Raw genomic sequence first — 23,443 nt, forward strand, 5'->3', positions numbered from 1 at the left:
TAATTTGCATACTTTGCTTCCTTAATATGTTATGTACATCCCTTCTCTGAGCCCTCCTTCCCTTTTATGGCTGCACTGTACTGATATCCCTTACCGGCTGCGGTCTTGAGCTTGTGTTGTGGCCTTTGATTCATGTGTAAATGTAGTTATAGGTAACGGTAACCTGACCTCCTTTAAAACTTCTTCCTCTGTGAATACATTTAGAAACTGTTTTAGTTTTAAATCTGTGACTTGTGAAGAGAATTAAGCAGACATCAGCTTTGGATAACTGATTGAATCCTATTTATCCACACGCAGTTCACCTTAATTTGTCATGTACTGATGTTTTGTCTGTCACAACTAAGAAAACAACAATTTGTCATGATTGTACCTGAATAATCATGTCATGGTGTGCAGGTATAAATGGCAATTATTTATGAAATGATGATTTGTTTTGAAATTTTGTATTCTTATTATTGTGCCCCATACTGTGTTTATCTCAAGTGATGGCAAGGTGCTCAGATGAAGTAATTCTGGAATAAAAAAGAGCAACAGTTACAATGGAGCTGTAGAGGTGGGGAAATAAGGGGGCTTTAGTGTGACTCGGTCTCAGCGTGGGCTTTTGAATTGTTCAGTTAACTTTTCAGGAGCAGAATCTCCCTACATTAAGTTATTCCGCACCACACCGTTTTACTTAACATTTAACATACTTTACATTTTTTGGGGCTTTTGATGACATTTTTGTGGCCTTTTTTTCAGAAGACAGCAAAATGATGTGTATAGCTGTACACGTGCAGGGCTCACACAGAGATTTGTCTTATGAAAGTAATGTTACATGCCACAACTGTAGGGGAAGCCAAAGAGCAGAAAACTGCCATATTCTCTTCTACAATTTTTAGTTGTGGTAACAACTCTATCGTGCATTTTCATTTACTCCATTACATTTAATCTGTCACTCACATTGCATACTCGCCTCCTTATTATTGGTAACATGGTACGCTGGCAGACTGGTGATTGTGTTTTAATATTTGCTCTGACAGCGGCCAACACCACCGTTCGCTCCTGCCAAGGAGGAAGATGAGGCAGAAAAGACTTGTGGCCCCACTGGATTCTGGGAGGCCTTTACTCCGTGCAACGGCTGCCATAACCTTGGCTTTTCCAGCCCATCGCAGGTAAACACACTGTTACGCACCGAAATGACTTCACTGAATCTAACTGGATGATTTTCATTTGAATAAGAGTGAACATAATTGTTATTATTATTATTATTATTATAGTTTATATGGCAATGCTGAGCACACAAAGGAACTTGTATCTATGGAATAATAATCATATCATTTTCACTTTTTTTTTTCTTTATTCAACACACATTTCTTACATATTTCAGTTTAAAGAATGCACTCACAGACAACTTCTCTACAGTGAAATTACAGGCTAGTGATGCTTCCATTGTTCTGAGTGAATACTTCCACTGGTTACCTTGGGAACACAGTGAATAAGCCATTACTTCAGAGACTGGCTCTCCTGGCAGCTCTGGATGCTCTGTTCAGTTACTGTCGTTCTTAAAACCCTCCAGTTTGTGGTGCCTCTACATTTATGAGCAGGACTCGGCTCATGAACTTTGAATGAATACCATTCAGACATCTGAAATGATAGGAATCCATGAAAGGTTAATTATCCCTTTGAGGGAAATAAGAATATTGCATCAGCAAAGGAATATAGTACATAGCAGATAATGAGAGTCACTTAATCCTCAAATCTTTGTGTCCCTGCCACAGTTTTTCTTCTTCTTTCCTGCTTATTCAGCCCTGCATGCTGTGGATACAAGTGTGGTTAAGAGTGTTTAGATGAGTGTTTAGTGGTGGGATGCTTGCTGGCTCAAACAGCAGGACACCTGACATTTACAACACAACAGACCCTCTGTCTTGTATACTGGCAGCCTGCCTGACTGATTGGGCAGACTGCCTGGAGAGGGTCGCACCTGGATGTGTGTGTGTGTGTGTGTGCGTACTAATGTGTTGACGTCTAGGAAAAAAGAACAAAAAAAGCTTTGCAAATTAATTTAATTTTTTAGGTTTGCATGAGAGTATGTGGGTACATGCAGCATATTTGGAGTCATTCGCAGTTTTTATGTGACACAATCTTGAGTTTGTGTCAGTGGATTTGAGTTTTATTGAAGAGAAAAGAACAGAGTAAGCTTACCTTGCTATAGTTTAATTAAGTTAGTACCTTGCTCATTTTCCTAGCTTAATTTTGTATAAATGAAGTTAACAAAAAGCCTTTGCATCCTCTCTAAAAATGAATGATACAAACTGACAAAATATTGAGCTGCTGTCTATTTCCTACTATTTCCTTCCCAATTTATTGTTCTTAATCACGTGACATCGTCCCACCAAAGTCGTCTTCATTCCATTTTGGTCTTTTTTTTGTCTCATTTATCTTTCACTTCGCATGTCTACATCAGTGTGTTAACCTTATCCATAGTCTTGACACTTGAGTATTCTAGTTATTCTTCAAGTTATTCTTGTTAAACAGGATATCCGGTCATATCCATTGGTGAGGTCCTGCATGAATCTTTCTGTAAAAAAAATTAAAAGTTAGTTCCAACTCTGTCTCACTAAAGTTGTTCAGCTGAGTTCACAAGTGTAAACTTTTATTAAATCGTAAAGAACCACATAAACTGGAAACACAAGATTCAGTTTATCGTTATGCAAAAAATTCCATAATGTAATTAGAGTCTTGCTTCCACAAGTCACTCAGACAAAAACTCTTTAATCAGAAACATGATCCTTTATCAGCTGACAATGAGCTGGAACGGGAAGCGGGGAAACAGGCATACCAAAATGAGCATTTCAGAGAACTTTGTAGCTATCAGGGAAGTTACCCGAGATATTTTTTTCCTCTGGTAGAGAAGCGATACAATAAAATACCATCCCAGCTGTTTCATCATGTGACTGTTGATGACCTTATTCAATTACTCTGCAGAAACATAACCAGCAACAACAAACAAATACACGTGAATTCTGTGGCAATGTGGTCATCGTTCTAAAATCTTTAAATTCCCAATGACCTGCAAACACCATTTATCCACCACTGGAATCCTGTGATTTGTCAGCTTGGAATGGGGTCTGCTCATCTAGTTGTGAAGCCAGACCTTTTCAAAGATAAGGGCATGAACAGTCTCTGATTTCCTGTTGATGTAGTCTGATTCTCATCCATCCATTCTTTTGACAACTGAATAAGCAGAGATCAAAGCTAAGTCCTGTTCTAGCTGTCTACCTTCTCTGGCAGATCAGAAGACACTGGGGACAGCAATTGTTGAATGTTTAATCTGAATCCAGACTTTTCCAACATTAATGAGTGTATTTCTGTTATTTGGTCTTTTCTGTCACATCCCACAGTTCTTCCTTTACTTCCATGATGGTTTTTTTTTTTATTGGCTTTATACTTTAATTTGGCCCCTAGCAACTTTTATTACCTGACCTGAAAGGTCAACGTGGAAGGAGACTGGTCAAGAGTGGGAGCGCAGTGATGGCTGATCATTTTCTGTAAGACTGTAAGATTTTGTTTAAAGCATCTCAAATATTTGATGTCAGATGCCTGATTCTGAAGTACAAAACAAACGCTACCAGAAAATTCAGCATCCAAATATCTGAAATATTTCAAAAACTTGAAATTAGAACACTCTGAAAGTGAATGTAGCCAACGAGTTGGAAAATAAGTGTTTGTGTAGGGGTGCAGTTTAAATGCTGTTTTAGATTGCATATGCACACACATGCAAAAATAAATCTTTTGTCTTGATCATTTCATTGTGTGCATATGTGTGTGTGTGTGTGTGTGTGTGCATATGTGTGTGCACTGCGCGTGTGTCCTTGGTGTTTATGTGGAAAAATGTAATGCGCTCTGTACCAAGCTAATTAATTTAGCACATCAATGCTGTCTGTCATGTTTTTCTTATGTCATTTTTTTATTCTATTCATTTTTTCTTGTGTTTGTGTGCACGAGTGGATGCATTCCTACTTGTAGAAGCTTATTCAGGTGCAAATTTTTGGCTCCACCCACAGGTTTCGTCCCATCATTTCCACGTGAAAGCTGACGGCAAACGGCACGTTAGGGTTTCCTCCTGACATCAGCTCAAATATTTCAAACTACAGTAAGAAAAATCTTGAAAGCAAAATGGAGACAGAGGAAAAGGAGAAAGATAATTCACAAATGCAAGAAAAGAATTTAGACACAGAGAGGTCGGTAGGGTTGCCAGGCAACGCAGAAATTCATGAGATGTCAGGCGTGGGATGTCCACCATTGACAAATCTCAGTCATCATCAACACAGGTGTGTCAGAGTGCTGCATGTGCATACATCAGTGTTTTCTGACTGTCTCACGACTTCATTCCTCTGTTTTATTCCTCCATCTCTCTGTCCTTACACACATACTCGGACTTCTTACATTTCTTTCTCTCCAGCCCTGTTTTCCTCTAACAAGCAGCTGACCTTTGTAGTTTACGGCCCAGGAGCTAGGTGGGTGGCGCAGATGGTTCTTACTGATGCAGGTTAAGATCAAAGTCACATTAGAGCCCTTGAAGATGTTGAGGATCATCAAAGGCAGGTGTTTCTGAGAGGGCAGAGATTATGTGGAGATCTTTAGAAACTTGTGAATAAACGACAGGCTCCATTTGAAATGGTGTGGCTTTTGATTTAACAGCTTTTTACAATACTTTATTTCGATAACTCACTACCAGTAAGTGTTGACTGGCATTCCTCCTGTAATAAAGGGCCTTTAAAAGGCTTGACCAGCTGTTTAAAATCTGCATGGTAAATTATAATATTCATATTTTACCAATGCATATGAGAAGGATGTATATATTAGTGTATCGAACTCCTGGCAGCAAAGTGAAACATGCTTTTTAAAAATATCCAACTATTTAAGAAAACAAGTACCCTTGTGTGAAGACTTAATTAGGTAAAGACCAAGTCTCGCTACCCGTTTTAGCTGGATTCCTGTTATGTTTTTTTGTATAAACAAATTGCGCTTCTCGGATCATTACAGCAAAACGCTCTCAAAGACATCACCTTCTCTGTCGAGTTAAAGAAGTTTCAGTCTGCAGTTAAAGGTAGGGTAGGAGATCCTGGATTTTGAGTCCAGCGAAGCTGCATTTTGAAAATACACAGGTAAAAAGTCCCAACCCTTTTCTTCACTTTCCCCCGAAGGCACGCCTCTAGAGTACATGAACGAGCACGAGCACGAAGGTGCACGAGCGCTGTTCTGACAGCAAGCATCGATCGTTGCCGTATTTAGTATTTAGTTTATGCTAACTATACGTTTAATAATGCTAGGTGCTAGCCAAGCTGGCTCTAGTTTAGCTTCCTGCCAAGCTTCGTTCACGGAGCAGGGTACGCGCACAGGGGGAAGGAGGGGGAAGGAGGGAGGAGGGGGAGGGAGGAGCAGATTGCAGTTTGATAGACGGCATCAGAATCCAATCATTGTGAACGGTCCGTTCACAATGATTGGATAGTGTTTTTCCTAGATTGTACGTTCTAGAGGCCACTAAAACTTTTCATATTTGTGTCAAAACTTTTAATTAATTGGTTGCAATGAGGGTGTGAAGAGTATTTCAAGCAATATGTAAAAAAATGTTCCAGAAAAAGATCCCCTACCCCGCCTTTAACAAAGCCGACTTTATTGCTGGCATTACGGCGACTGCTCTGTTCGAAGTCTGTGGTAGTCTTTCACTGCCCATCAAGACATTTGAGCAGCTTTGTGGATGAGTTCGACAGTCTGTTGTCTTCTATTTCAGAACATGATTGTCCTCTCCATGACATGAACATTCACCGAGGCGGTCATAGTCCTTCTGACTTTTTGTCCCTGATCAGCTTGATTACCCCCACTCACAAAGCTGGCGAAGAACTATCTCAGTCGAAACATACAGTCCGGGGGTCACAAAGTATCTGACCCGCATTTAATCCAGTTCACTGTTTGCCTTTCAGTAATGCACACTTTTACCACCACTGATTTAATTCAGGTGTAACCTCCACTTTGATTGGGTCTACTCTACAACCTCTAACATAATGCTACAGTCCTACTATATTCTGTGTGTTTTCTCTAGTTGATAATGCATGATTTACCCCTCTCACTGAGAGTTATGCATCAAAACTTCCTACTGACCTCTCAAGCTGTCTGCCATCATTGTGCCAACATTCGCATGTCTAATAAATGCTTCACTGTAATCAAAGAGGCTTGGGTAATACTGCTGTGCAAAAAGATTACAATAAACTCGAGTCAAGTCCAGAACCATCGACCAATACTAATGTACTTGTTTAAGCATATGGAAAGCACAATTTTCAAAAGGTCTGTCTTTTTCGCGTAGAACAACGTCCATGATTCAAATCAGTCAGGGTTTGTGAGTGGCCACTTCACCAACATAGCTAAAGGCAGCTCACAGGTTCTCGTTTTGCTTGATTCTTATAGTTTTGAAACACTAAATCATGCCATCCTACTGTCTGTGCTCTCAGAGATGCGTATCTCATACTTGGTACACTACTGGTTTGAGTTATCTCTCACTGGGTATTCTTTCAAAGTATCATTGTAAGGACGAATGTCCGCAAACCATCGCCTTTCTACTAGAAATCCTCAAGGCTTCCTATTGGGTCCACTTGCTTTTTGCAGTATTTATCACCTCTTTGGGCCCAGTCAGATGCTCATTTGGCTGTGGTGATGATACCCAGCTGTACCCGTTGTTCTCACCAGGTGACCTCTCAGCTCATCACCATCCTGTAAGAAATTTAGTATGCTATTTTTTTCAGATAACAGAAAAGCTTATTCAAATGAGAATGCTAAAAGAAACTATTCTGATTCTATATCTTGTTCTTCTCTTTAGTTACTTTGAACCTTTTTCTCACTACTGCAGGACCAAATGCAACTGTAATCTTACATTTGGTACTTATTAATGGCTTTATGCCCTGTGGACTTTGCAGCTACAGACATGATGAGCTTTACATGGATTGTATGTATTCTCCCCTTCACTACACGAAGCCATGTGTGTACGTGTTTTGTATATGTGTGGTCTGACTTCTCACTGGACTTGAAATGCCATGCTACTTTTGAGGTAAACAGGAAATGGGAGAGAAGACAAAAAGAGAGGCCAAAAGTAGAAGGAAGTTTTTCCTTCAGCAATTGTTAGTTTTCAACTCCCCTTGAGCAAGGCTCCAATGCTCCTGCAGAGACGGTGACACTCAGATACCTGCAGTTGTTTATTGTATGTGTGTTGAAGCTAAGTTAGCTTTTTAGGAATAAACCTAAATTCACACACAGAGGGAGATGACGGACAATTGCCTTTATCTGGAGCAACAACGAGGCTGGTATTTATTTATGCGATGAGTGCGTGTTTCATCGCGCTGACATCAGTTGTAAATTAACACAGACGTCAGGTTTTTGTGAATCTCCATCAAAACATATAAGACTTCTAGCCAACATCTTTCTGTTATTTGCAATAAACAATATAATCACTCATTCATTGCTTTTGTTATGAGCTCATGTGAACCTATCTCAATCCTTCGTGATGACATGCACAGTGACGGTGAGATACGAGTCTGTGGCACAGTGGCACAAATAAAATGATTCTTAAATGATTCCTTATATTTGGTCATTGTCTCTTTATAGAGTTGGCATGCTGTGTCAGTGCAATATCTTTGAGATGGGACATTGTGCACAATGTAGATCAAAAGCCCCGGTTCTCACACTGAATGTGAAGGTGAATCCTCGGCTTTAAAATGTGACAGCTTTTGTAATTCACTCCACCCTTTCCAAGTTTCGTGAAAGTTATGACATCACTTGCTTGGTGGGCCTCTGGTTTGCGGCAACTACAACCAAGGCTTTTAATGCAGGGGGTGCTGGTTGTACCTCTGTTATGTGTATACACTTCACACATTCTCCCTCCGTCTATGTGCATGTTTGGCAAAGTTAGTGTGAACATTCTGAATGCCTGGAGTTGTGCGGTTATGGGAATTCTACATGGAAATGCACCAAACAAAGGCAAAACAGAAGAAATCACATAAAAAAAGGAGTGTGGTCGGCGCTGAACAAGAGAACACAGTTTTGGCTAATTGATAAATTTGTCAAGCCACAGTTTTGAGCTTGAACAGCTGTGACGATGGAGACCGAGCTAATTTGCTTAGAATGTAAAATAAATTGTTTTGACTGAGAGAATTTAGCTTGAAGAGGTTTAATCAGTGCCTGAAAGGGGGTTCTAAAAGCCGTCTGTGGGTGTAAATGAAGACATTGTGAAAGTCTAAGTATTTCAAGGAATTATTAGGTGCGTATCTTTTAATACCACAGACTCTGAATGTTTTGGGTTTTTTTCCAGACTGTTTTATAGCTGTACAGCAGTGATCTGTGTATATCTTTGTGAAAGCTAATGCCTTTGTGATCAACAGTGTTGTTGCCACATTGAGACCTTTTTCATTCATCTCAATCTTTTTTTTCTTCTTTCATCAATTGATCATCACTAATATCTTAAGCTTAAGGTGTGTTGCAAATTTAACCAAGTAAGAAATGAATTATTTTGAATGAAAAGCAAATGGAAATGTAATGTGTGGCATTATTGCAGAAGTGATTTATTTATTTATTTTTTTTTTTTTAATGAAATGCGTTTAAAAATAGAAAGTAGCACTGGAAGCTTCATCAAAACATTCACTATTTCTCAGTATAGCCAAAAAGCAGCCATTCAGAAAATAAGAGCAGAGTAGCTGTTGTGCTGTGCTGTTGGCACATCAGTAAGGAGCGTGTGTGTGGTTGTTGTGAAACCAGCAGGAACATAAAGCATCCTCTAAAGACATTTGCCACCATCATGAGTGAGACATAAAAAATGGTAAATGAGAAGCAGTTTTAGCCCCACCCTAAATGCACTGCCTCATACAGAAGAACAAATTAAAGTTACTCAGTTAAACAGCTGGGAGGCTGGGTATCATTTAACAATGGATGGAAAAATTAATTGAGCAAGGCTCTTAATTAAAAGTGGATAACAACCTGTCACAATGAAAAGTCTAAATAAGAAAACATGTTTCTGTGTAAATCTAAACAGTGATTGATTTAGATGAGAAATAATTGCACAACATAAAACACCTTCCATACTTGGGCAACACACTTTCACCTGATCAATGTCTGTAGCTGTTGCTTAAAGAAAGTTCCTCCATTGCATTGGCCGGTTGCCGTGTCTGTGGTATAACGTGTGGAGCCAGGCGAAGCCACAAATTGAACGTTTGAGGAAAAAAAAATACATCAGCCGTCATGGAGATTGTGAGCAGTGTTATGTTCTGAAGAGTGACTGTTGTGTCTTATCGGTGGCTCAGCTAGCTGATTTCTGCAGGATTAATCAGTCAGTGAGGGAAATCCAATTCTGCAAAGCAATCCCTGCTTGCTGCATTAGCCTCCTTTCCTCCCCTCTCATCTCTCCTCCCTTCTACTGCTTCCCAGCTACAAACTCTGTTCCCCCTCGCCATCAATTCTTAACCAGCTGTTCCCTATAGCTCATCTCAGTTGTTTTATGCCATTTGTTTTAACAGTTAAGGAGTAGTTCAGCGTTTTGTCAATGAAATACACCTATCAATACCTCTAAAGTAGCCTTAGTAAGTGTGTAGATGAAGAGCAGCCACGGTACAGTTGGTATCATTATAGTTGTACAGTCATTGACAGTTTTCTGGCAAGCTGCAGTCATTGATGCTCCACAGATAAAGTGAGTCCCTTGAGAAAAGGTTTGTGTGGTGAAGAATAAAATAGCACGTTAGTTTGAAAAGTGGGATTGCCTTTTTAATTGTAATAATCTTCCTTAATTTTCCATCAGTTTTTTCTTTTTTTTTGGTAATTTCCCCTCATTGCAGTTCTCTTTGGCTGCATCACTCATTGAGACCCTCAGAGGGTCCATTGTGCTCTGTGGTGTCCACCCCTCCCTTTTCTCTCTAATCAAATAGTCTCCATCAGGAAATGCCATCAAATTATAGCCTCTATTCATATCTGATGGCCTATGAACTCGGTGTACAGAGTATGAGTGGAGGGTTCGTGTTGTGACTCTTAATAGCGGTGTGTTAAACAGAGAATAGTCACATGATTTAAAACGGTAAGGGAGAAGTTCTTCGGGCGAGACCAGAGCAACAGCACATTTCCTATTCGGGTTATCAGGAGTGTGCGCATGAAAATGTGCTCGCACTGTATATAACGGAAGCAAAAAGAAAAAAACCCCACAAAGAATGCACATACGCTGTCACATGATCACACAGAAAAACGGTAAGCATATCTAATGCAGCCAGAGTGCATTTTTACACGATATAATCACAAACCATTTCATACAATCCTTCAGTCACATGTGCAGGCACCGTCTTACACACACACACACACGCACACACACACACACACACACACACAATCTCAGACGTTTAATCTGGCCTCTGCAGTTGGACGGGAGCTACATACGACCTGCTAATTAGTGGCCAGAGGAGGCCTCTGTTTGTCTGCGCTCTTCCTGTTAAGCTCAGACACAAGTTTCTCTGTGTCCTATCTCTGCCCAGAAAGATAGGGAGGGAGGGAGGGAAATTAAGGAAGACCAAGAGGGTTTGTTGTTGGAGGAACTGCTCATATGAGATAGCACACAGCTTTTTCTACCACATTTTCAAGCTTTTTGATCCCGTCAGGGCCAAGCAGGAGGAGCAAGGAGGATACCATCAACATATCAGGTACACTGGCTTGACATGTTGTCACACCGCTGAATTCATTTTATCTTCAGAATCAGGTGCTTCCAGCTTTGGGTGTGAGGAATTTTTTGATACTGACTAGCAAAAAATTTGCTCAAAGTTAAAGGTTCTTTATCCTGCAACTGAACTGCCTGTTATATTTTCTCCCTTTTGCTGTCTTTCATATGAGAAATCCAGCATGCTGTCTATACTTGCCCCCCCCCCCGTTCCTCGTGTGTTTTTCCTACATTTGTGTGTGTGAGGAAATCCTTGCTCCTAACCCACTGCACTCCCACTTCCTCTGCTTCCCTTCCTCGGCACAAACTCATTTTCCTCTTCCCGCTCTGACTGTCTCATGCTCATCTCCGTGGGATTTCGCTGACACAAACTCAAAAGTAAGTGTTGAGTTGGACCCTGGTGTCCTTTGATCAACCTGTTTTTTTTTTTTCTTGTCCCTTCTTCTATTTTTGCCGGTTTCTCTTTTTCCAACAATGTAGTTTTTGTTACCCCTCTTTGTTTTGCTGTGTTGCTATTTAGGCAGGCAAGGTGGAACATAGAGACTTGGATTAACGGGATGAAGGAGAGATAATGTAGACATGAAAGAGATGATGAATAGCAGAAGTGATAAAAGGACATGAGTGAATGGAGCACATGAGAGAATAAGAAATGAATTTATGATACATATTAAGGGCCTTCCACGTCTTCTACTCCTTTTTAGAATTAATTTCATGTGTGGTTCTTAGAAATCATGACATTACTATCATTTCTTATACTCAACAGATTTTCCTTTTATCAGTTGGAACGGCTGTGCTTGTTGCATTTATAAAACATGTGAAATTCATTGTTAATTCACAGTAATGTCTTATGATTATTATAGAAAGCATAGTTTGGGATGATTAGTAGCCTTTTCCACTACATATTATTGTGTTAATCTTTTACTTTAAAATCAGGACTGAGTGTCCCATTAACGTTGCAACTTCCTGCCCCAAAAACAATGATTCCTGTTTCTTTTTAAGATTTTCTTTCACTTTGAGTAATTGTTGCAACTTTAGCTTCATCTTTGTTTGCTTTGAAGAACAAAACGCTCTTCCAGTTACGTGCCACAAAGCAATCCAGTGCATTTCCTGCCCAAATCTGACCCGGTGACGCACAAGCTCACACCCACAGAGGACTCAAAGATACTGAGAGAAATCAAGCTCATCAGTATTCCAGTGGTATGATGAATACATTTCCTAAATTGACAAATTTATCTTAAGTTTAGCGACCATAGTAATTAGAGTTCGGATCTGCTTTGGGAGAAAAAAAACCCATTGCGGTTTGTTTAAATGTATCATTAAGGCAACTCAAAGACAACCAGTAAAGTGCTACTTGCATATTAACTACCCCGATTCTTTGAATTAAAATAGAACAGGAAAGAACAATGGTTATGAGAAATATCATCTATAAGGTTTTACGAGAACCTTTGGAAAACTGAGCTGATGTGCTGGTGAGTTATTGACAGTAGTTTATAATTGCTATGTTAAAAATTAAAATTAAGTGGTCATTTACAACTAGATAATTAAACAAGACACAAAAAATAACCTTATGCCCAAGGATCAGCTGTTGGGTTATTAGCCATATTATGGATCAAAAAACAAAGCCTGCTGTTGCAGCAAGAGACGGATGTTAAATCAGTCGAGAAATGAAAGACGGATACTAGATTGGAAAAGAACACATGCAGCGCATAGCTCCCATCTGTCAGACTGTATCTCAGCTATCCATCAGTGTCCGGCCTAGTTGATGCTAATGGAGACGTACTGTAGAAGCAGCTGCACTAAGTGAATGACTATCAGCTATCAATCACAAATGATTCTACCAAATACTGCGTCTCATCTGTAAGTCCATGAAATATCTAGGTACATAATCTAAAACGAGCACCAGCCGTGCTCGCGTTTGTTGTTACAGCTGCATCAGTTGAAGTCCTGTATCCTAAACTTGCACAAAGGGCATCCTGGCAGGAGTGCTAACTCAGCATTTGGTACATCACAACAGTATCTCACCACATGCTTTTTGCTTATTGATATTTTAATTCATTCTTATTTGCAACAGAATGCCTGTCAGCTGTCTTGTGGTCCCAGATCGTTCTGCACCTCGCTGGGCAGACTGTGGTGCGTAGTCAGCTGTCACTTTTAAGTCTGTGTTTTTATCTATAATAAAGCAATAGAAAAGTGTTCCTCCGAGTGATCGAAGCAAAGTGAAGCAGCACGAGGAACGGATCATTGCTCGAAGTTCGTTCAAGAAGTTGCTACCTTTTTTGCTCGGTGCTTTTTCCAAAAAGAAAGTGCTGATATGTTGTGAAGAGAAGCCTAAATCTTACTAAAACTAGTTAGTGTCAGTCGGTGAGTCTACCGAGAGTGCATCTTGATCTGGTGTGTCAGCATTAAGCAGGAAGGGGCTAATATGTACTGTGTGTGGGAGGGAGGGACGGAGGTGAGGCTGAACTGCTGCATGCAGCTTTACAGAAGTGGATTTCCTTAGTTTGGAAAGAAAAGAAATATACAGGGGCAGCCAGCCATAAAATTGCATGTTGTGGTGACTTGCAGGGTTCTTGTATTCATTGTATTTTTAATTGAAGTTGTCACATGATAATGCCAGGTAAAGATTTTATGTACCTGAAGCTGGCACAGACACAATTTGTTGGCTCTTTGAGAGCCCTCTCAACCTTTCCTTCAGCTTGTTGAGTAAACGGAGCTCTCACTTTAAATCGGTGCCTGGCCACCTGTGGAGGGAAGGCATTCGAGACTGACTGGATCACCATTAGCTGGTAATGGCAATCTAATTGAGTGTTGATGGAGATAGAAATGGAGGAGAGGAAAAAAAAAGAAGAGAGGGTGCTTTGAGTTGCTTGGGCCTTTTTTAAGTGTGGTGTGGAATAAATCTCAGATTGAGTATCAGCCAAAGTGATTTATTCATTTTTGAAGGTGCTCAGTATATGATTGATGGCCTGGTGCAGTGTGGGTAATGTAGTAGCAGACCATGACAAGAGAATAATGAGTGTTAAATGAGGAGAGGTTGGATGGAGTCATCATTTAGAAACATTTGAAGCAGTACTGAGCACTGCTTTAGCCACACACAACAGTTTACTCCTGATTTAATTGGGCAGGTTCCTATCAGGGCTTGTTGCCAAGGGACACTCCGGAGATGATGATAGAAAGTAGCGTTATGGGGAAAAGACAGAAATTCAGAGGCTGCATTGCTGGGGAGAAATGTTTGGTCTTGATAGCTGAAATGTTGCGAGCCCTGTAACCTTTTTTGCCCTGGTGCACATCAGTCACTCTTGTTTTTCATTCTTTCTCGGTGCACATCTGCCACAGTGAGAAGGGACTTCAGCCTCCTCTCTGAGCCCTTTGGGGCTCAACTTTTTCACCAGAACTGCAATAATTAACAATCTGAAAATCCAGAAGAAGCAGTTACGTAAAAGAAAACCTAATTATTCAATTTCAAATGAGGGTTTATTTTCACAGTACTGCAAGCCACTTTTACTAAAAATGATTGATTTACTAAATATTCAAATTACAATTGAAGCATTTTGCAGTTTATTTAATGAGTCACTTAAGGAAGCTTAAGAAATAAAAATTGAGAAAGGAAGACCTGGAAGTTTAAAAATGAATAGAAAGAAAAACAGCTCTGTGACGTGGATCTCAAGAGATATTGGTGAGAAGTCTAAGAGGTTTTCATTGTTTTTATTCGGGTTTGCAGTAAATCAAGTCAATGAACCTGATTTTAAAAATATCTTTTTTTCCTCCTCACTAAACTTGGAAGATGATGCGTGGATATCAGCTTCAAGCCTTCTGATTACATCTTGTCCACTGATAATGTCTCATTGCTGGTTGCTTAAATTTATTGGGTGAGATGGCTTAGATTCATTCATTAAGTTTTCTCTTTTTTACAAACTGGAAATATCAGGGTTGGATCTATTGGCAACAAATCTATTCAACTAAAAAAGGGAAGAGGAAAAAAAAGCACCAATTTCAGTTGCTCTGCTTTCAGTAGACAAAACAGAAGCTGTTTTGATGGTTTTATCAAGACTGTTTTTACTCTGTATCCCTTGTGCTTTTGGGAGTTTTAGCCCTTTTTCTCCAGCAGATGTATCGCTCTTTATAAAATACTTTCACACCATGTGACGAAATGAGACCCTGAAGCTATTTTGTGATGAACAGCCACATCTTTCATCTGTTAATAAAACTAAAATTAGGTTCACGATTTAAAGCCATTATCTCAACACTGGAGGATCTATCACATGAACCTTGAAAATATCAGCAGTTTTACGGCGATCGGCTGTTCAAACAGAAAAGGTGTTATTTGTATTTAGAAAAGCCCCAGGAAAACAAAACAAACCAACACAAAAAAAGAAGGAAAAAAAATAGGAAGTCCTTTTAGAATTTAGAAGTGAGAAAAGTTCAAACTTTCTCCTTTTATTTTGAGAGAACTCTGACCTAGACCTTTCATGACTATCCAACCATGTGAATATGGTTGTCTTGAACAATAGCCTTGAGCTGAACTGAGAGATTATTGAGCTGAGATGCTTCAGGCAAAGGCAATTAAAGGAAGAAAAAAAAAAGATGGACACCTCTGATCCTGAATAGACCCTATTATATATTTAATTATTTTCTCTATAGTTCACATTCAGCTTTTAGGATCAATCTATATCTATATATGAATGGAAGCAGCCTCTTCACATTACTTTTCATTTGCTATTCATCAGCATACATCATGTATCAAGCTGTTGGAGGGAATAATTGGCCAATATGATTACAGTACATAATTAATGTCATCTGTTGTCTTTGTGTTAAATGAATAAAGTGCATCTGCTACTGCCCGCTGCCATGATTCAAATAAAACCTGCACTTATAGTGGTGGTGAAAGAAAAGCAGGCGTTCGATTGTAGTCGTTGTTGCTGGGATTATGTTTAAGCAAATGGCTCATTTTTGTTGCGTTTCTCTGTCCCTTTGCAGGATTCTAAGCGATTGGCCGAGATCGTCACTTCTCCATCGCTGGATGTTTTCCTGCCGGAGGACGAAGACAACCCGTACGAGTCCGTGACCACTGCTGTCACACGCAAGCCCAGCTCCCTCGATATCACCCACCGACTCAACACATGTTCACGCAATGGTAGGACAACAAACCTACAATGTTACTGAGTTTTGCTTCCTATGTGCCGTTCAGTTCCAAAAATATAAATGACCTCATTTTCAAAACTGTATTCTTATTTTATATTGGTAGCTAAGATCATAGTGTGAAGATTAAACTAAACTTAAACTAAATGGATCATTGGCTCTCGGGAACAGAGAGCAGGAGTAAATCCAGAGGAAAGACCATGGCTTCACATGGTTTTTTTGTTTTTTTTCAAAATAGCCTTGTGAAAAAGAACACGCCGATGATTGAGTCTGTGTAGACGAGGTCAAGCAGTGAGATGAAGCATGTCCTTCCTGAAAATACAAATCTCAGATTGTATTGTGTACAAAATATGGAACAAAAAGAAAAGGTTTGGCAGTCATCAAACAGAAGTCGGCCTTGTGTAACACCAGTTGAAATGTGCCAAAACCCAAAATAATCACAGGTCACCCACCAAAAAGATATGTAGGCATACCATTAGACTCAACCAATAATGGCTCTTCATGGTCAGTGTTGCCATCACTTTGAGTTCCTGCTCTATTTTACTGTAGCTCGCCTCCCGTTGAGGTTTCTCAGGTGCGTCCTACTGGGAGGAGGCCCCTGGGCAGACCCAGGACTCACTGGGGGGATTATATCCCTTCTGGCCTGGGAAAACCTTGGGATCTCGCAGGAGGAGCTGGAAAGTGTCGCTGGGGGGAGGGTTGTCTGGGTTTCTTCCTGGACCTGTTGCCTCCGTGACCTGACCTCGGATAAGCGGATGAAAATGGATGAATGGATGTACCCTTTAAAGTTTCGGCCTTTAAAAAGTGCGATGCGATTACCTTTACTTTGTTCAAAATCAAGATTACATAAGAACTTCTTACTGTTAGAATAATCACAGCTTCAGTGGCAGAAAATGACCACCTGAAAGCAGATTGGATTGTGTAATTACACCCTTTTATGGTAGAAAGCAAGTGGGGCCTGCGGGTGAGAATGAGAGCAGCATAGCACTATTGTGGCAGGATTTATTTTTAAAGGGAAGGTGTGTGATTTACGAATTACTTTTGAAATGTTTATCTTTAGTTCTTGTTAAAGGAGAATTCCGGCATTTTTACAAACATATCCCATCTGTTGGAGACCAAGGAAAGTTTGCCAAAGGGAAAAACGCGAGAAATTTTCATGCCCGCTGCGCAAAGTTGTCCGATTGCGCTGATTTCCATGAAAGCGGGCTCTATCGGGCAAGCTTTTAACCTTTCCTGAGGCTCTTAACGTGTATCTCGCGTTTTTCCCTTTGGCCAACTTCCCTTGGTCTCCAACAGATGGGATATGTTTGTAAAAATGCCGGAATTCTCCTTTAATTAGACCACAGATCCTCCAATTTGACAACAGCTCAAAGTTCATCCAGACTGATGAGTCTCTTTGCAGTCTCTTTCTCTATAAATGTAAAACCTTAGTAGGAATATTAAACTGAAGTAGCCATTCTGCAGTTTTTTTTTTATTATTGGTTCAGTGGGTTTTCTTTCACCGTCTTCAAATCAGATTTCAATGTTGGATGAGCTAATCCTCCGATGACCTCTGAGAGGATTCTCTTTGCTCATCTCTTGCTTGGTTTGCTGTGTTGTACCTCGACACCCACAACAACAAACACCCACAGTGTGTTCTTTCCTTTCACTCGGCTCCCATAGCAAAGCTACACACTGCCAGTTGTCAGGGCAACTGCATCCCTGTATGGTGAGTCACCTGTATGTTGCCATGGGAACTGTCTTTGCTAGTGACACCCCCCTCCTCACATCCTTCTACCCCGCAAATGGAGCAGAGAGAGGCTGCTGTAAAGGCTAGATTGGGTCTCATCCCACATTTATAATTAGCATCTTGAATCTGATTGGCTGCAGGTTATTGGAGAGTTCAGCTGTCAATGGTACAGTCTGAATTGTATATATGAAGCAGGAGGTTAGTTGCTTTAAGTCTCTGTTGGTGGAAAATTGCTCCACTGACGTAAGTGAGCAGTGTGGGTGTTGTTTGTTCTCAGCACTTTCGAGTGTTGTTACCTGACCAAATGAAAGAAACTGAGGGAGAATGTGACACAGAGTTCCCTACATTTCCTTGTTATTGGTGAAAATGACTGCAAATGCTTTATAAACCCTCACAGGCAGCAGAGAAAGAGTCTTTCGCAGACAGGGAGCAGCTGTAACATTCAGCGGATGAAGTTGGAGACTTGAATCAGACTGAGACATCAACATTAATGAAAACCTGTGATGCAACAGGAGGGAAAATCCTGGATTCCCGCTCTGAGTCCAGTAACATGTCAGGCTAATTGGACATGGGTGTGCGTCAGTCTCCCTTATCTGCCACTGAGAGGAAGGATGTGATGAGGAAGGAACATGGGGGAAGTGGGATTGATATGAGAGGAAAAGGAGACTTCGTGCATTCCGCTGCAAAAAATGGTCTTCCTTTCAGTGAACTGATAAGTTGTTCAATCTAAAAGGTATATTTGTTAGCAAAGGTTTTGTCAAATAAGTAGTATGAGTTGGGAAAAATGTTTTGTCTCACAAATCTGCTCGTTTTATCAGTGTCTTAACTCACCACCATGGGTTTGTTGCTGATAGGTTGAGTTGAAACTGAAATGAGTCTTATTGTTGCTAAAGATTGATATTTTCTTGCAGTGTAAGCCCTGCCTGATACTCACCTGTGCTGCGCTGCTGGGTAGCTGTCTGCAGGTATGGGCTGCTGCAGTGATAGTAATGCAGGTGGAGACAGTCTAATACTCTCCACAGCCCCAAATAATCAGGACAGCTGTAACAAATTCCATCTGCAGACTGTCGCTTAGCCCTGCTGCTACACAACAGAACAGTTGTCACTGAAGCTGCCACTGAATAGAATTTCCCTTATTTCATGTCTTGGTATCTCGGATACTTTACTGCCCCTCCTTCTCCTTTAATTTTACTTTACTTTTATTCCTTTCTCACCATCTCTGTCAGGTGTCCTGAGATTCACCTCATCTTGATAGACAGTCCTATTTTAGGTGCTGCAGTATTCATGGGAACGTTGCATCCCATTGCACCACATCTTTTCTGACGCAATGACAATAAAGAAATAGAATTGTGTTCTTTGTAATAGAAAGTACATTTAGAACAGACTAGTAAGCATAATCCTACCACTAAATGAGATTTAAAACAGTCATTTTGTACAATAAATTGGGATTATTCTTGCTGTATGAGATGGATTTGTTTCAAATGAAGAAATCTTACCACTGCACCACTTGCCTGCAGATGCCTTTAATGTGAATTTACACAGCATGCTGGCCTGGTGTGTGAGTAGGGGATTTGGGAAAGTCGCTGACGGCGAGAGAGGGGCAGATTCCCACGCAAATGCACAAACACAGAAGGGAACCACACTTTTGGCTGCTGTATGACATAAACATGCGTGTACAGTGTTTTGACAATTTGACAGTTTGACAATTTTTAAGTCCCTAAATATTCATGGCCACATTACAGGAAGGCAGGAGACCGGTGCTGAAGAAGATGCGAACAAAGCTCCAAAGCCTTTTCTCTCTTATGGAGCAGATGGAAAGCTCAGAGCAGTGCTGAGTGGTTAGAACAAAAGTTTCTTTTCTACTATCAATTGACTTCTCTTAAAATAAACTAACACTCTTGAGATAAACTAACACTCCCCAAACTAGCCACCACTGAGGGTTGAATATCAAAAAAGAAAAGGGGTAAAATAAACGGTTCTTGTTTTGTGTCTGGGCATAAGTGTATCCTCTACATTATTTCACAACTCCTATATTTTGTCACATATCATCCGACCTGATGCAACATATGTATGCCTTTAGCTTTAAAGCCTGATGCAACATGGGCGTCACATCAACTATTTCAAGATGCACAATTATTACTTTATAACATTTTGATAAATGTGAGATTAAAGGTAACGATTTTACAATAAAAACTGATGGTTCTGGCCTTTTATTAGATTTAATGTTGTAGTTTCCTCAGTGGTTGTAGTTTTTGGTTGGAAAGCTGACAAATGAAAGGTTTTATTGGACATTTTTTCAGAAAACCCTCAGGCTTTAAAAGATATTAACCGCAGCCTTAAGTTTGAATTAGTTGATTAAACTCACCTAAAAAGCTGTTTGTTGGCGCTCACACATTGATATGGTTACATATTTGGTCTTTTATGCCAGGACGAATGTATTTGGGAGTGCTAGAAACTTTTCTTTTAAATTTTTTTTTTTTTTTTTTTTAAATGGGTGTATCATAAGTGACTCCGCCATGATCATAACCGTTCAAAACCTCCTAGATTCATCTCTCAATTTAGTTGCATTTTTGAGAGCTTTTTAAAAATATTGAAAATCATTTGATTTTATACATCCATGAGTCTACATTGGAAACAGCTGCTGTTGCTGTTACCATGTTTGTTGGCAATCCTGCAGCGTACTTTAGTAGCTCTATTGATCGGTCACACTACCTGAGAACAGTGTGAATGTAATGAATAATATAAAGTTCTCATTAAACTGTTAAATGCATTGATAGTTCCATTGCTGTATTGTTTTCCATTTTCTAAATCATTTTATTTACTCAACATGGATTGACTGGAAGTGATTTAAAGAAAGAAGCCCACTTCCTCAATTCTGTTATGCACAATAAAGTTGTATTCAATTTTTCTCTCTGCATTAGGAGTTGTATCTTGCAGTGAAGTCATTAATTCACAGATACTTATGACTGTATACACAAAAAATATATAAAACTAACAGAACTGTTTGTTTTAAACCAATAAATTGAACTTACACAATCCTGATGATTAATAGAAAACGTTTAATGTTCAATCATGTAAACTTTCAACAGCTGCACGATGGAATATTTTTACCGCCATGCTAATAATCCAAGACCGAGTTCAAATTGGCCAGTAAAAGGTCCACACTTAACAGCTACTACCTGAAAGGTGTTTGAATAAAGGCTTCAACCAATTCCTTACTCTCCCTCTCACACTGACTTCACCGTCACCTCTGTCGGATAAAACTGATGTCGCTGCGTCTCGCACCATTTGTCCCACTTTGGTCGGCGCTGGAGGCTTAGAGTAGCTAATGGCAGCCTGTAGCAGCTCCAGGACTCTGACATTAAAAGGGTTGAGGCCCATTGACTTGTTGGAGGGAAAGCAATAAAGTGTTGTCATTGCTGACAGCCAGATGAAATTTCTGCAAGAACATAATTATACTCCCACACTTTTCCTTTTTATTTAGTGTTTTTTTTCCCTTAAAGGACAAGACCGTTTGTTTGACATTGGGCCCTTGATTTCACATTATAACATGATGTTCTACTCACCCCTGCTTGTTGTTGGTCATTTGGAGCTGTTCCAAAGATATTCGAGAGGCGTCTGGCTGCTCTCTTGAGATATTCGGCCATGAAACGGTTTCCTATGGGCAACGTTATACAGGCACAAACTATGCTGTTTATAATTTATTAATTACTGTACACTAGCACTGATAACGTGGAGGTGCGTCACTTACTTAAAAAAATCCGGGTTACTGTAATTTTGAATTTTTGTCGTAAAGTCTGTGTGTGTTTGTCTGTGGGCTGTCTGTGGTAGTAGCACGATGATGACGTCAGTAACACCCACTTTATGACAAAAATTCAAAATTACAGTAACGCGGATTTTTTTAAGTAAGTGACGCACCTCCACGTTATCAGTGCTAGTGTACAGTAATTAATAAATTAGAAACAGCATAGTTTGTGCCTGTATAACGTTGCCCATAGGAAACCGTTTCATGGCCGAATATCTCAAGAGAGCAGCCAGACGCCTCTCCGGAACAGCTCCAAATGACCAACAACAAGCAGGGGTGAGTAGAACATCATGTTATAATGTGAAATCAAGGGCCCAATGTCAAACAAACGGTCTTGTCCTTTAATATCCAATTAAGTTTAGCCTGTAAAATGAATTAGTTGGATTATATTGTTTTAAGTGTTTGCTGTGGTGCCTTGTAATGTTTTTATTACCATACATGCATCCCCACCCAGCCTGCACCTCTCGAGCCCAGTGTCTTTCTAACATAACAATCATATTTTTAATATATCATTTCTGTTTTAAGCATTTGTATTGCTCAGATTATTTTGCTGTTGCAAATTGTTACAAAGTGGATTGATGTAAATGGAGCAGATTTGGTGTTTGTTCCTCAAAATGATTATTGCGGCGTATAAACTTAACAAACAATCCAAACGCCGCGGCCGGCTAAGACATGGGGTTTTATACTGATGACGCGTCACGCAGAACTATTGCACACGATGGTGTTATTTATTGCTCCATCTCACAAGCTTGTACATAAAAGACAGACACTTACTTCTTTTTGGTGCATTTCACAAGCCGTGCAAGGCTGCCTCTGACGGTGCAAGTTATTTGGTTTAATATTACGTTTACGTTTACGGTCAACAGAAAGTTTTTTTCCCCAAGCTCACCCAGCCGCCATGATCCAGGCTCATCACGTCACAGCTGAGCTCACCTGCTCATTTAAAGAAAAAACACACCCAAGGTGCCACCCACAGACACCGGCGACAGCCTCCGCTGACGTCATGCACGTGCACACAAAATGAGAATAATACAAAGTAAAACAACTCAAAATCAATGTATGGCTCCTACAATGATCAAAGCACAAGTGTAAGGTTCAGAGACGGATTGTAATTTGACGCGGATGTAAATAACACATGGGAGACGTAGGGTAAATGCATCCTAAGATGAACAGCGATATATGACGTATGACACTTTCATTTATTTTGGGGGAACAAAAAAGCGATTATACAGAAGCAGTGTGTGGAAAAAAGCTTACTGCTCCAATAAGAAATTAAGAGGGTACGTAGCAGCGAGGCACTTACCAGCATTCAGGTTTGTGTTAACACCGTGCCAAGCAGGAAAGACATGGGTAATGCTCAGAGAAACCCAGGAGCTACCTGTCAGACTCTGTTCAGCCTCAGTTAGCATGTTAAGTTCAAATTCATGACAGAACAATTAGAAAAAGAGGGAACAAGCCATGCTTGTTTGAAGGGGTTGCGGGAGACTCAGACTCTCTCTAAAAATCACATCAAACCACAAGAGATGGAGATGTTTGACCTCAATGCACAGACGGTCAAACATCATCACAAACGCCTCAGACCAGCTGTCAGGCATGATGGAGGAGGGGTGATGTTTTGGTCTTGCTTTGCAGCCACAATACCTGGGAACTTTAGTTATTGAGTCATCGAGGTACCTTGGAGTTGTTGAGTCGACAACATCTCTGTCAAAGCTCGGTCCTCTACCTGCTGTGGCGGCATCTTAAAAGAGCTGTGCATAAACAAGTGCTTCAGAGCTCAATGAGCTGAAGCAGCCTTGTAAAGAAGAGTGAGCCAGACTTCTTTGACAAGGGTGTGAGAGACTGATAACCTTGTACAGAAATGATTACTTTGTTATGGCTGTTTAAAGTGACTCATATGATTATGATTAATTTATCTGAAGTTGTGTTGCCCTCATTTTAAGCTCCTGTAAGAACCGGATGATTTTATGTCCTTATAGGTCGAGTCTTTTCTTTTTGCTTTTTTTCCATGAATGTTTGAGATTTTGTCAGAGTTGCTTAGAGGCTGACGAGAACTGAC

The 23,443-nt window shown here is 40.1% G+C and overlaps 1 protein-coding gene across 4 annotated transcripts in view; it reads left to right on the forward strand.

Moving 5' to 3' along the window:
* anks1b (ankyrin repeat and sterile alpha motif domain containing 1B) overlaps positions 1-23,443 on the forward strand; it is a 217,359-nt gene that overhangs the window by 106,513 nt on the left and 87,403 nt on the right. For all 4 annotated transcript variants that reach the window (XM_075471669.1, XM_075471666.1, XM_075471667.1 and 1 more), the window contains 2 exons: positions 1,020-1,151; positions 15,692-15,848. In XM_075471669.1, the coding sequence (XP_075327784.1) occupies positions 1,020-1,151; positions 15,692-15,848 (289 nt within the window). The remainder of the gene's footprint in view (positions 1-1,019; positions 1,152-15,691; positions 15,849-23,443) is intronic.

This window comes from Odontesthes bonariensis, chromosome 8 (assembly GCF_027942865.1).
Source record: "Odontesthes bonariensis isolate fOdoBon6 chromosome 8, fOdoBon6.hap1, whole genome shotgun sequence".
NCBI classification, from domain to species: Eukaryota; Metazoa; Chordata; class Actinopteri; order Atheriniformes; family Atherinopsidae; genus Odontesthes; species Odontesthes bonariensis.